Source organism: Emys orbicularis, chromosome 17 (assembly GCF_028017835.1).
Source record: "Emys orbicularis isolate rEmyOrb1 chromosome 17, rEmyOrb1.hap1, whole genome shotgun sequence".
NCBI classification, from domain to species: domain Eukaryota; kingdom Metazoa; phylum Chordata; order Testudines; family Emydidae; genus Emys; species Emys orbicularis.
In genome coordinates, this window is record NC_088699.1 from 23,941,183 (window position 1) to 23,955,340 (window position 14,158).

Sequence of the window (14,158 nt, forward strand, 5' to 3'; positions counted from 1 at the left end):
GTGTGCCAAGGCTACTTCTGCCCCTGCTTTCCTGCCTTTTCCAGCCTGGGACTCCAGAATCCTGTCTGTTTTGAGCCAGATCCGCTGATCTGCTGCAAACTCAGACCCAGGTCTGAACCACGTCCACTAACAGCTGTAGGCCTCCTGGAAGCAGCTCAGGAAGTGCTCTTGCCTTTGACACCCAGGTGCCCAACTCCCAATGGGGTTCAAATCCTGAATGAAACCGTTTTACCCTGTATAAAGCTTATACAGGGTAAACTCAGAAATAGTTCGCCTTCTGTTTCAAAGATAGAAAGATATGCACAGCTGTTTGCCCCCCCCCCCCCCGGTACTAACACGTACTCCAGGTAACTTAATAAGTAAAAAGTGATTTTAATAAGTACAGAAAATAGGATTTAAGTGATTCTAAGTAGTTACAGACAGAACAAAGTGAATTACTAAGCAAAATAAAATAAAACACGCATGTCTATGTCTAATCAAACTCAACACAGATATAAAAACCTCAGTAGTGCCAGTCTTTCTTTTACAGGCTGTAGAACTCCTAGCCTGGGTCCAGCAATCGCTCACACCCCCTATTGTCTTTGTCCTTTGTTCAGTCTCTCTCAGGTATGTCCTTGGGGGGTGGAGAGCCTCTCTCTTTAGCCAGCTGAAGAACAAATGGAGGGGTCTCCCAGAGATTTAAATAGACTTTCTCCCCATTCCCTGTGTAGCATCATGTTACCCTGGAGTTTTGGGATCACATGGGCAAGTCACCTGTCCATGCACCCTAACCAGTCCAGCCATTCGCATTCCTGGCCAAGCTCCGATGTGGATTGGGGTCTGCACCTCCTATTGTCTGTTAAGTGCTTGCACTTAACTTGCACATTCTTTTCTCCAGACATGATCCCAGGCTCTTACCAAGGCTATGTATAAACCCAGCAAATATAAAACCAGTATTCATAACTTCAACTACAACTATGATACATGCATACAAACAGGAGGAATAGATTCAGTAGATCATAACTTTTACAGAGATATGTTACATGGCACATGTAGCACAAAACATATTCCAGTTACATCATATATACATTTATAAGCATCTCCCCATAAAGTTTCATTAGGGACACCATCACACCCATGTCTCTTAGCCTGCCCTGAGAGCAAGCAGTCCTCTGTCTCCCACTGGTATCAATGCAACATTTAGGGGTCATGTAAATAATACAGAACATTCCCACTTCGTGATCCACCTGTCTGGTCAGACTGAGTGCTCCATGGGTAGGGACCGGTCTGTGCTCTTTCTCTGAAGAGATCCTAGCACCACAGGGCCCTGATCCTGACAAAGCCTCTTGGCACTGCTGTGCTGTAAACAAATAATACCAGTAATGGACTGACAATATACAAGGACTTGCACCAAAGCTGTCCAACCTTTACCGAGACCCTTTCCACAGCATTCACCGTGGGGAGGGATACAAGGGTAGGAATCACACACACACACACACCCTCCAGAGTTTGTCCAGCTGTACATGGAGATGGGTTGGAGTGGCTGCACTGGGCTGGTGCCCAGGAGAGGCTGCACCAGGCCTGGGGGTAGCGGCTGCTTGTGGCCAGGTGGTATTAGCGCACATGGCTATGGTAAAGGGGCAGACCTGGGAGGGAACCTGTCACGGATACAGGGTTACCTGCACCTCTGGCCCCTCTCTGGGCTCTCTGAGTGAAACTTTCCAGTGTCAGGGCAGTGTCATGGTAAACTATATGTTACTGTTCAGCCACTAGGTGGTGCTATGTGCAACAGACCTTATATAAGCTAACCTCCGCCTGGCCGGGCAGAGCATTAAAGGATCTTGTGGCAGGCACATCTGTGGTGTCTCTCTGAGCCGGAAGCTCTGTAGCCAGGCCAGATCTGGTACTAGAGCCTGACCTGCTGGTAGCAGCCCTGGAACCTGCCATCTCAAAGGGGTACATGACAGGCCTTGTCTCTGTGTTTCCATGTGTATATATATCTCCCCATTGAAGTTTCCACTTCATGCATCTGACGAAGTGGGTTCCAGCCCACGAAAGCTTATGCCCAAATAAATTTGTTAGTCTTTAAGGTGCCACAGGACTCCTCGTTGTTTTTGCTGAAACAGACTAACACAGCTACCCCTCTCAAACTTGTTTAATAGTGAGGGTAATTAACTATTGGAACCATTTACCCAGGGTTGTGGTGGATTTTCCATCACTGACAAATTTCAAATCAAGAGTGGATGATTTAAAAAAAAAAAAAATCTGCTCTAGTTCGAGCAGGAATTATTGTAGGGCAGGTCTCTGGCCTGTGTTACAGGAGTCCAGACAAGCTGATCACAACAGTCCCTTCTGGCCTTGGAACCTGTGAAAACAATGTTCAAATCCAGGTCACAACTGAGACTGACTCCATAAGTCGGTGGGTTAACAATGATGTTGGTTTGGGTCATCAACTCATTAAATCATCCAGTTAATACAGGAGATGATCAGATCCTGCGGCTAACGTAAGGAAGCACTGCCCCTTTCATCCTGAAGCAGGAGATGGGAGAAGGCGGCTGTTGTGATTTAAGGAAATCCTGTTTAGACACCAGAGACACTGGAACCGGGGTGGGTGGGGGTGGCGGAGGCTAGCACCTCCTCAAGAGCGGTATTATGAGACTGGGGAAGTATTATGAGACTGATCTAGTTTTTGCCCCCATGCTTTGTTCTGCTCAGGCTGGGTGAGGCTCCGTGGCTGTGGCACGTGATAGTCTAGTCTCCTGTGGGCTGCAATAGTTTGGTTTAATTTTTGGTGCTGGGCTTGATGTGAGGGTGCTGGGTGTGTTGGTGGCCTGTGATATAGAGGAGGTCTGGACTGGATGATTTCATGGTCCCTTCTGGCCTAAAACTCTAAATTTAGCTGGTGTAGGGCATACCTGTCATTTTGGGTTTAGGATAAGCCTTCCTGATGCTGTGAACCGCATGATCAACACTCATCCAGAGAACCGGAGCATTCCTCTGACTCCGTTTCTTTCACCAATAATGTCACAGAACATGGTTACTGGTTAGGAATCGGCTTTCTTGGAGCCTTTTATCCAGTTTGGACAATGTGATGTTTTAGGACAGGGTTTGACTCATGTTCTTACCCCTTCCATTCATCAATGGTGGTCAGTTCATAAATTACAGGACTAAGAACCAGGAAACATTCATTGATTATATGCAATTACAGGTGTTAATCAGAGCTGAACAAAAGCTTTCATTCAAAAATATCTTGAGGAAATTTGGCCAATTTACAAAAAGAGATTTTGTGTGTGAAACCATTTGGATTTTCTTGAGATTTTTTTTTTTTTTTTTGCATTATTACAAAATTTTCAACTCAACCTTTTATTTGGGGGGAGGGGTCCTATGATGTATTGTTTATTGAGTTCTGTTCTATTCTATGTAGGTAGCGTCTTACACAACACATCACTCAGGATTTCTTCTGCTTTGCCAATTTTGAGCCCTCAGCTTAGTCAAATGGTAGGATTTTCAAAATTGAAAATATTCATTTTGGAAAATTCCAAGTTTTGAAAAGAATAAAAAAATGGAAAATATTTAAAAAATTAAAAAGTAGTCCATTTCATAAAAACAACAGAACAAAAAAAACGTCTGACCAGTGAGAGATGCTATGCCCCCCCATGCCATATCTCAGGAACACAGTGTGATTGGGGAGTAGACCCAGAAGAAAGGGTGGAGCTGCCCAGTGAAAGAGGAGGTGAAAGTGAAGATCGGGGCCTCAGTACCAGGCTGATAAAATGACACTAGGCCCTGCTCATAGTCCAGATACACCCCGATCTTCCCGGGGCTCCAAGTCAGGGGCAGGAGGATATCCGGGCAAGTACAAGCCCGGTAATGGCTCCCACACTGATCCATGGCCCAGATCCTCTCCTCAGGAGAAAAGCTGATCCAGCCCTTCCTCCTGACAGACTCTTTGGCCACCCCCACAGCCCAGGTCCTCCCACCCCCGATGTCTACCTCCCAGTAATGTCTCCCCGAGGTGAACCCTTCCAAGCCCAGCACGCAGGTTTCACTGTCAAATCTCTTGGGGTTGTCAGTCACGTCCTGCTGCAGGCCCCTCCATTTCACAGATCGCCCATTCTCAGAGACCACGAGGCTGCGATGAGCCGTGTCCGGATCCAGAGTCACGTTCACTGCAGAGATGGGGCAGAGCATTAGGAGCAGAGCCCAGCCCATCGGGGCTGTTTCCCTTCCTCCCCCCAGCTCTGTCTTGGCTAGGACACTCTCTGATTTCCAGCCTCTATCGCCCGGGAACCTGCTTCTCTGCCTGTCACTGCAGCTCTCCTCCCAGGCACTAGAGGCAAATAGCTCCCCTGAAAGAGCTGGAGATGCCTCTAGCTCCCATTGGGCCTGTCTGTAACCTCTACAGAGGCCCCTGTGAGGAGCGAGCTCAGGTGTTACACACACGGATGTCATTTCTAACCATTACAAGAACTCAGTAGTCACCTACCACAAAATCTGTGCTGTGGGGCCGCTCCCACGTCTCCACAGCTAAGACCACAACTGAGTCTCCAATCTACGCCTGAGCTGGGAGCCCTCTATTCTAACACCCACAGATCATATCACACTCAAATTTGGTAGATTTGGTCTGGGTCTGAGGTAGAATTTTTCTACCAAATTTGAACTGAATTGGCCAAAGGGCTACTGATTGACAACTCCGTAAAAACAGAGATTTCACCAGAGTCCAAAAAGCATTACGACAATTACCCGCAGCCAGTTAAGGTAATTTACACAGTTTCCTAGATCCCTTCTAGTTCATGAAGTCAATTAACAACAACACAACACATGAGAATTCACCACATGTGTCCAGCAAAACCCCAACTCTGACCCACAATTACAAACTCCTGTAAGCGCCTACCCCCCTGAACTGACAGCGGGTAAGTTCCCGGCCTTAGGAGCACTCTGAGTTATCGCAGTTACACTGGAGCGCTTGTGACTCCATAGTTAAGTGTGAGCATTGGTTTCATGCAAGGAAACTGGGGACAAATCTGGCATTTTCATTGACCATCTTGCTTTCCCTGTGACTTCTGGCATGTGTGCATCTGCTGGGCAGCAGAGTGGTGCAGGGGGTCTGACATTAACATACCAGCTTCACTTACCTGCATTTTTGCTGACTTTACTCCAGCCTGAAATCAAACACACCAAGAGGTGAGCACTCCCCGGAGCACGGACTGCTGGCGTAGGATGCAATGTTATATGGGGTGGGGGGAAGGGGACACATGGCACTTACCAAGTTCAGCCAGGGATTTCCCTGCAAACAGAGAGACATGGGTGTGCAGTCAGTTCTACAACAGCTCCTGGGTTAGGGAATGTGCCTTTAAAGGACCACTTTGCCCCCTCCACTGTGCTCTCTGCTGGCTTCTTTCTGCCCAGGTCTCCTGGCCTGAGCTCCATCCTCATAGATCTCTCCATGGATCACACCGCCCTTCTTGACATCTGACCCTCGCTGGGTTCCCATGCCCTGCCCTAGCTGGGCTCACCTGTGGTGTAGTGTCCACACTCCCCGTGTGCCTAGAAGCTTGGTGAGGGGCTAGGCCCTGATAACGTGGAAGTGAGGGTTTAATGCGCTAAACCTTGGCTCTGGATGCTGGATCTCAACTCAGGGATCAGCAACATTAGCTGGCTCCTTCTCATTGACTTTGTGCCTCAAAGAGTCAGTGTGTGCTTGGAGACTTTAGGACTCTGCTGAGCCTCTTTTTCCACAGCATCAGGATCTCCCCCACCCCGCCATTCCTTCAAATTCAGTAGCAAAAAGGTACATTGGCACAGGCAGACCCACCAGTTTTGTATATGGACACTCCCCTGTGTGCATAGTTTAGAGGAAGGGCTAAAATCAGGCTTACGATGGAAACTGAGCAGCAACTTTATCTATGGAGCAGTTACCCCGCTCCATGATTAGTCAGAGCTCCCCGTCCGTTTGGTTCCCAGAGCCTCTCCTAACAGACAGTGCAGAGACAGAAGCCAAAGTCTGCCTGACTATGTACAGTGAGAGAAAATCATTCAAGCCTCCTGAGAGCCCAGACATTTACCTCTCTCGTTCTCCAGCTCAGAGCGCAGAATCTCTGGAAGAGAAAAGGAAGAAAGAGGTGAGGTTTCATGCTGTCGCATTAACGAGGTTATTCATTTCCTACTGTTAGTTTGGTGAACTTGTCCCAGGAACTTACCTCTCTCTTTCTCCAGATTAGATTGCAGATCGTCTAAAGAAAGAAGAGATTGAGAGAGGTGAGATTCCGGGGGGGTGATGGTCGCTTCTAATACTAGCAAAGAGCTGCTATTTTGCAGAAAATCATAGCTTCATAGAGTTTAAGGCCGGAAGGGTCATAGTCTGACCTCCAGTACATCACAGACCTTAGACCCTCACTCAATCACCCCTGTACCATGCCCCAGGCTACGATTTAGTCACGGGTATTTTTAGAGAAAGTTGTGGACAGGTCACGGGCAATAAACAAAAAAATTCACCACCTGTGACCAGTTCAGGACTTATACTATAAGTACCCCTAAGTAAATCTTAGGGGGGACACTGCTGGAGAGGGGGCAGGGCCAGTGGCACCAGCTGCCAGGGGCCATTGAGCAGCAGCTGCTCTGGCCGCCCGAGGGACCATTGCTCAGGCAGTCTCTGGGCCAGCCCCACCGGCTGCTGCTCAGATGGTCCCGGGGGCCAGCTGCCCTGGGCCACTCCAGCCGTGGCTGGCAGCCGGAGCAGCTGGCTGTGGGGCTGCCTGAACAACTGGCTGACCTCATTTGAAAAAAGACATTGAAAAACTGGAAAGGATGCAGAAAAGAGCCACAAAAATCATTTGAGGGCTGTAAAAAATGCCTGACAGCGAGAGACTGACTTGTAATAATGGGATTATTCACACACTTAAAGTTACATCTGTATCTAGCTGAATTGGGGCCCTGATCGCTCTGGGCCTCAGTTCCCTGAGTGTAAAATGGGATAAGAAAGGGTTACTCACCTTGTACAGTTACTGCAGTGCTTCGAGATGTGTGTTGCTCCACTCTCTGTGTATTCACACCCCTGCACCTCTCATCGGAGATTTTAGGCAGCCGTTTCTGTTCGGCCCACACATACGCTCTCCCCCTCCCATGCTCTGCATTAGGTCACTATAGCGCTGTGCAGACAAACTGCCCCCAGTTCCTTCTCTACACAGAGCTCATAGGTAAGAGCTCCAAAACAGAGGGGAAGGAGGGCAAGTAGTGGAGCACCCACAGGGGGACACATCTCAAAGAACCACAGTTATGGCACAAGGTGAGTAACCCTTTCTTCTTCTTTCAGTGGGTCTCTATGGGTGCTCCACTCTCGGCGACGCTGCAGCAGTGCCCTGAATGGAGGGGTGGGCTTTCAGAGTCGAGTCTAGTACTGAGCATCAGACATTGGAATAAAAGATAGCAGCGGATGCAGGGGTGCCGGAACAGGGGGGATCAAGGGGTCAGGCCCTCCCCCCACTTTTTGCCTGCTGTAAGATCAAGTGACGGGATGGGGGAGAGGCGTGAGCAGCAGGCGGGGTCTTGCAGGGAAGGTGGGACAATGCTGGGTTTGGGGGAAGGGTTGGTGCGAGGTCAGGGGTTTGGGGAGAAGAGGTGGCATGAGCACAGGGAGAAGGGGCAGGGGCGGGGCCTCAGGGGGCGGCATGGCACATGGGGTGCAGCCACAATGGGTCAGACCAAAGGTCCATCCAGCCCAGTAGCCTGTCCTCTGGCAGTGGCCAATGGCAGGTGCCCCAAAGGGAATGAACAGAACAGGTTATCATCAAGTGATCCATCCCCTGTCACCCATTCCCAGCTTCTGGCAAATAGAGGCTAGGGAAACCATCCCTGCCCCTCCTGGCTAATAGTCATTGATGGACCTGTCCTCCATGAATCTATCTAGCTCCCTTTTGAACCCCGTTATAGTATTGGCCTTCACAACACCCTCTGGCAAGGAGCTCCACAGGTTGACAGTGCATTGCATGAAAAAATACTTTCTTGAGTTTGTTTTAAACCTGCTGCCTGTTAATTTCATTTGGTGGCCCCTTGTTCTTGGGTTATGAGAAGGAATAAATAACACTTCCTTATTTACTTTCTCCACACCACTCATGATTTTATAGACCTCTATCATATTCCCCCTTAGTCGTATCTTTTCCAAGCTGAAAAGTCTCAGTCTTATTAATCTCTCCTCATACGAAAGCCATTCTATGTGGTGGTGAATGCACCAGTTCCAGAGTTTCACTGCCTTAGTACAAAGGGAAGGTGAGCTTGCTCTTCTCTAGTGATTTATGTAAAACATACATGCAATGTTGCCTATAATCTTTATATGCTTGCCCCGATCAGTGGTAAGAAATGTGAACAAGCTTTCCTGACTGCTCTGAGTTCCAGTAAGTAGATATGCAATGTGGATTCGAAGGGGAACCATTTGCCTTGAATAGCGTGGGTATCCAGTTGGGCTCCCCATCCCAATAGGTATGCGTCTGTTGTCATTATTAACATTGGGGGTGGTTGAGTGAAGGGCACTCCTGAGCAGACATTGTGAGACTCTTTCCACCAGTCAAGGGAGTTTTTGAATGTTGAGGGCATCAATAGAAGTTTGTTTAAGCTGTGTGTGCTTGGTATGTATCCTGTACTGAACCACCACTGAAGGCAGTACATGTGGAGTCTCACGTGATTTATTACAAAGGTGCCTGCCACCATGCGTCCCAGTAGTTGAAGACCATTTCTGACCAAGGTCAGAGGGTTGGCCTGTCCTTTAGAGATCAAGTTATCTAAGGTGTTGAACCTGCATAACGGGAGGAAGGCTTTGGCCTCTGCTCCATCTAGGTAGGCCTCTATGAATTCCAGACATTATACTGGAGTTAATATGGTCTTTTGGATGTCTACTTATAGAGCCAGTTGGAGGAATAGGTCCATAGTCTTTTGTGGGGGAGTCAAAGCATCATCAAAAGGAGCATACCTTGAGCAGGCAATCATCTAGATACAGGAATATTATCACTCTTTGTTTACGAAGGAGCACCACAACCATAGAAAGGACCTTTGAGAACACTCTGGGTGCAGACAATGAAAGTGGTCTTGTCCCAGAGTGAATACTAGAAACCTTCTGTGGATCGCAATATGGAAGTAAGCATCTTGTAGGTCAAGGGTCGAGAACCAGTTTCCATGGTCCAGAGATGGGATTATTGCTGCCAAAGTAACCTTCTTGAAGCGTTGTATCTTTACAAATCTGTTGAGTGATCTTAGATCCAGAATGTGTCTCCAATCACTATTCTTTTTCAGTATCTGGAAGTACTTGGAGTTGAAGCCCTTCCCTCTGTGTTGAGTAGGAACTATAGCACCTCGGTTCAGAAGATAGCTTGTTTCCTGATGTAAAAGCTACTCATGAGAAGGGTTCCTGAGGAGGGTTGGGGGGAGGGGTAGGCAGGAGTGAGGGCGGTAAAATGGATCAAATATCCTGTGGAGATGATCTCCAAAACCCACTTGATCCCAGGTTTGATTAAAAAGAGTAAGGCCGTTGCCAAAGTAGTGGTGATGTTTGGGTTTTTGCAGCAAATTAAAATGGGGGTGGTAACTCGGGGCCTCAAATAACACATCAAAATTCATGCATAGATGCAGATGGCTGTGATGTTGATGATTATGGAGCAGTTGATCTTCGCTTTTGTATTCATTGTGTTTTCTGTTGGGGTTCATAATGCCTCTGGGGGGGGGAGAAAATTGATCAGGCCGGGATCTCTGTGTCATCTGTGATTTATTATATCTTCTTTTTCGTGCAGGTGCATAAATTCTCAGTGAATGCAAAGTGGCTCTAGAGTCTTTTAGTATGCGGAGGGATTCATCCATTTTCTCTGCAAATGATTTGGATCCTTCCAATGGAAGGTCCTCCACAGTAGACTGGACTTCCCTTGGAAAGCCAGAAAGGTGAAGCTAGGAAGCCCTCTGCATGCCCACTGCTGTTGAGATGAAGCAGGCAGCTGTGTCAGCGGTGTTTAGAGAGGGGCCTGCAACAATGTCCTTGCAAGAAGCTGACCCTCAGTAGTGATCACCTGAAACTGCTGGGAGATGGTCAATGAAGGCATTTAATGTAGAATAACTGATATGGTTGTATTTTGCCATAAGAGCTTGGTAATTAGTCATCTTAAATTGCAGGGTCACCTAAGAATATGATTTTCAAGTTGTTTTAAGTTCTTGTCATAGGGTGTTGATTTAGCACGGTGCTGTCTGCCACGTTCATTTACGGCATCGATGACAAGGGAGTTTGGGAATGGGTGGGAAATAAAAAATCCGAGTCTTTAGAGGGAACATAATATTTTTATCCGCTCTCTTGCATGTAGGATGTACTATGCCACATAGTCTTTGCTGGGTCTGTCAATGCCTCGTTAATAGTGAGTGCAATACAGGCTGATGATGAAGTGTGTAGGATGTCAAGCAGCTTGTGTTGCAACACCTTGACTTCTTCCAGTGGAATTTGTAGAGAATCCACTTCTCTCTTGATGAAGTCTTGAAATGGTTTGAAGTCATTTGCCAAAGTTGGTGGGGGAGGCATAACAGCTTCATCAGGAGAGGATGAAGAGATGTTAGTCACTGGAGTAATCCCTTTGTCTAATCTCACCGCCTGTTCCTGAAAGTTCTTCTCCCGTGGTTCAGGAGATCCAGACAGAGAAGCAGTAAGAAATTGCCTTTTCCTAAGAGCAACAGTAGTGGGAGTCTTTTGCACTCTGATAAATGGCCAGTAGTGTTGTTCTGGTCTTCTGCAGAGCTGAAGTACTCGGTATCGAGGGTCTAGAGCACTCTATCAGAGATGAGCTAGAGGAGCTGGTTCTCTCTCTACCACCCCTTTCCCCCCCATGGTACCGAACTCCCATAGCCTGTGCCCTTTGTGTTTTTAGGCTTACTGGTAGTACCAGTACCCAAGGAGCCAGTTGTCTCGTGGGTATCCAGTTGTAGATCAGTCAGTACCAAGGTGGTTGATCTTGTTGGGGATCATGTCTTTGGGGTAGATTCTCTACCCAATGACGTGTAGCCTGCTTTTTTGTGGCTTTTTGAGAGGAATCCAAAAGTTTCCTCTTCAAAGCTGCCATAGAGTGTTGAGCCGAGGAAGTAGATGGATTCGGCCACTTTGGGGACTGTTGTATGGGGGGGGGTCCCAGGGCCAGGGTCAGAGGCTGATCCGAGTAAACTTTCCCTCATTAGTAGTCATAGTTTTAGTTCAAGGTTATTCCTAGCCCTTGATTTTAATGTCAGGCAGAAAGTACACTTTTAAGGCATGTGTGACTCTCCAAGACAGCGAATGCAGTGGGAATGTACATCACTGCCTGGAATTGCTTCTCGGCAGGAGAAGCAACACTTAAATCTGGAAGAGCCAGGCCTACCCTGTCCAGGTTTCACTTCCCCAGAGGGAGGAGACAAGAAAGAACTAAGGACAGGAAGTTCGCTAGTCTTATAACAAAATAGAGAGAGGGGATTATTTTATTGTTCTTTTTTTTTTTAAAGGAAACAGAAGGGGAGTATTAACACTAACTGACTGAAACGCAATGAATGAACACTAATAACTCGAAACAGAAAGTAAAATACAGATGAGATATTCTCAAATCGGAGGCTGCTGAGGCTCCGTCTCAGGTCAAGGCGGTTGAGAAGGAGCTGAGGGCAGTTTGTCCGTGCAACACTCTATAGCCCTACTGCAGGGCACGAGACAGGGACAGCGTCTGTGGGGGCTGAACGGACACGGCTCCTAAAATCTCTGATCTGAGGCGTAGGGGACTCAAATACACCTGCAGTGGAGCATGCACAGGGACACTACTCCAAGAAGAATGATACTTCCTTCCTCCCACCCTTTGTCTTATCTATTTCGCCCTTCAGGCCTTGTGCCATGTGCCTCTGCACCGTCGAGCTCAACAGGGCCTTCAGTTCTATTGTAACATCACCCATAATAATAATAATAATGTAACTCTGCTCACCTCATGAAAGGGCAAGCCGGAGAGATTAGAAAATGAGGAGAGGTGCAGAGATCTTCCTTCCTGCTGACAGTAAATCAGAGTCAAGAACGTGTTGAACTAGATTTGATTCTTTGCAACTAGCTGTGTAACCCACTGGCGATGTTAGTTAAAAGTCCCCTGTGGGTCAATCCACAGAGAATACAAGTTGTTACAGCCCCTAGCAGTGGTGAACTGCACCTTTCAGAGGATCTGGCCTGAGCCAGTTGGAACCCATTGTCATTACACACAGGCTCACGTCAGGCAGTGCTGACTGTGGGGTACTGGAGACTGTGTTAAGATGACGAGCTATCGTCTTAAGTGTGAGGGGCTCCTGGTCCTGCTTGAAGGCTGGGGGGGCTCTGTAGGGAAGTGTCGGTGGGTGATCTGGGGCTTAAGAACATAGGAACAGCCAGACCAGTGGGCCAGCTAGTCCAGTGTCCTGTCTTCCAACAGGGGTCAGTGCCAGAGGCTTTAGTGGGAATGAACAGAACAGGTCAAGTATCCAGTGATCCATCCCCTGTCCAGTCCCAGCTTCTGGCAGTCCGAGGTTTAGGGACTCCCAGAGCATGGGGTTGAATCCCTGACTATCTTGGCCACTGATGGACCTGTCCTCCAGGAACTTATCTAGTTCTTTTTTGACCCCAGTTATATTTTTGGCCTTCACAACATCCCATGGCAACAAGTTCCACAGGTTGACTCTGTATTGTTCGAAGAAGTACTTCCTTTTGTTTGGGTTAAACCTGCTGTCTACTCATTTACCTGGTAACCCCTGGTTCTTGTGTTTTGTGAAAGGGTAAATAACACTTCCCTAATCACTGTCTCTAAATCACTTTTATAGAATTCTATCATATGCCCCCTTACTCGTCTCTTTTCTAAACTGAACAGACCCAGTTTTTTTAATCTCTCCTCATATGAAAGCTGTTCTATACCCTTAATAATTTTTGTTGTCCTTTTCTGTACTTTTTCCAATCTAATATATTTTTTTGAGATGGGATGACCAGAACTGCACACAGTATTCAAGATGTGGGCGTACCAGTGATTTATATAGTGGCATTATAATATTTTCTGTCTTATTACCTATCCCTTTCCTAGTTGTTCCTAACATTCTGTTCACTTTTTTGAGTGCTTCTGCACATTAAGTGGATGTTTTCAGAGAACTATTCACAATGACTCCAAGATCTCTTTCTTGAGTGGTAACAGCTAATACAAACTCCATCATTTTGTATGTAGTTAGGATTATACTTTCCAATGTCATTACTTTGCATTTATCAATACTGAATTTCATCTGTGAATTTCAGCCCATTTTGTGAGATCTCTTTGTAGGGAGTTTTGGATTTACCTCTCTTGAGTAATTTTGTATAATCTGCAAACTGTGTCACTTCACTGTTTACCACATCTCCAGCAGCCGGTGTGCAAAGAGCCAGCCTAGACAAGGAGGGGAAGAGTTGTGCTCCTCTGCCTTAAACTCACAGACTTTAAGGCCAGAAGGGACCATCATGATCATCTCGTCTGACCTCCTGCACATCGCAGGCCACAGAACCTCACCCACCCACTCTTGTAATAGACCCAGAACCTCTGGCTGAGTTACTGACGTCCTCAAATCATGATTTTAAAGATTTCAGGACATAGGGTATGTCTACACTACAGGATTAATCCGAATTTATATAATTTGAATTTAGGAAACCGATTTTATAAATTCGAATGTATTCGGCCACACTAGGCACCATTAATTCGGTGGTGTGCGTCCAAGCTACCGTAGTAGCATCGATTTCCAGAGCGTTGCATTGTGGGTAGCCAATAACATTGAATTGCCAATAACTTCGAATTGCGGCCACACTAACCTTAATTCGGATTAACAATACCGATTTTGACGCTACTCCTCTCGTCGAGGAGGAGTACAGAAATCAAATTAAAGGGCTCTTTAATTCGAATTAAATGGCTTTGTTGTGTGGACGGGTCAAGCGTTAATTCGAATTAAAGCAGCTAAATCCGAATTAAAGTCGTAGTGTAGACCAGGCCATAGAGACTCCACCATTTACACTAGTTTAAACCTGCAAGGGATCCATGACCCATGCTGCAGAGGAAAGCAAACAAAAAAGAAAAAAACAGGGTCTCTGCCAATCTGATAGAGGAGAAAAGTCCTTCCTGACCTCAAATATGGTGTGTCTCTGTTTTTGGGTTGTGTTGTAGTAATTGGGCCTGCA

The 14,158-nt window shown here is 47.0% G+C and overlaps 1 protein-coding gene across 4 annotated transcripts in view; it reads right to left on the minus strand.

Moving 5' to 3' along the window:
• Positions 1-352: 352 nt before the first annotated feature.
• Positions 353-14,158, minus strand: part of LOC135890884 (butyrophilin subfamily 3 member A3-like) — a 39,218-nt gene continuing 25,412 nt past the window's right edge. For 2 of the 4 annotated variants that reach the window (XM_065418352.1, XM_065418351.1), the window contains 5 exons: positions 6,180-6,212; positions 6,045-6,077; positions 5,246-5,266; positions 5,115-5,141; positions 1,258-4,148 (listed from right to left, as the gene is read on the minus strand). In XM_065418352.1, the coding sequence (XP_065274424.1) occupies positions 3,646-4,148; positions 5,115-5,141; positions 5,246-5,266; positions 6,045-6,077; positions 6,180-6,212 (617 nt within the window). In that variant the 3' untranslated portion in view covers positions 1,258-3,645. Of the gene's footprint in view, positions 4,149-5,114; positions 5,142-5,245; positions 5,267-6,044; positions 6,078-6,179; positions 6,213-14,158 lie in introns of all 4 variants that reach the window. The other 2 variants (XM_065418354.1, XM_065418353.1) reach the window with 2 other exon arrangements.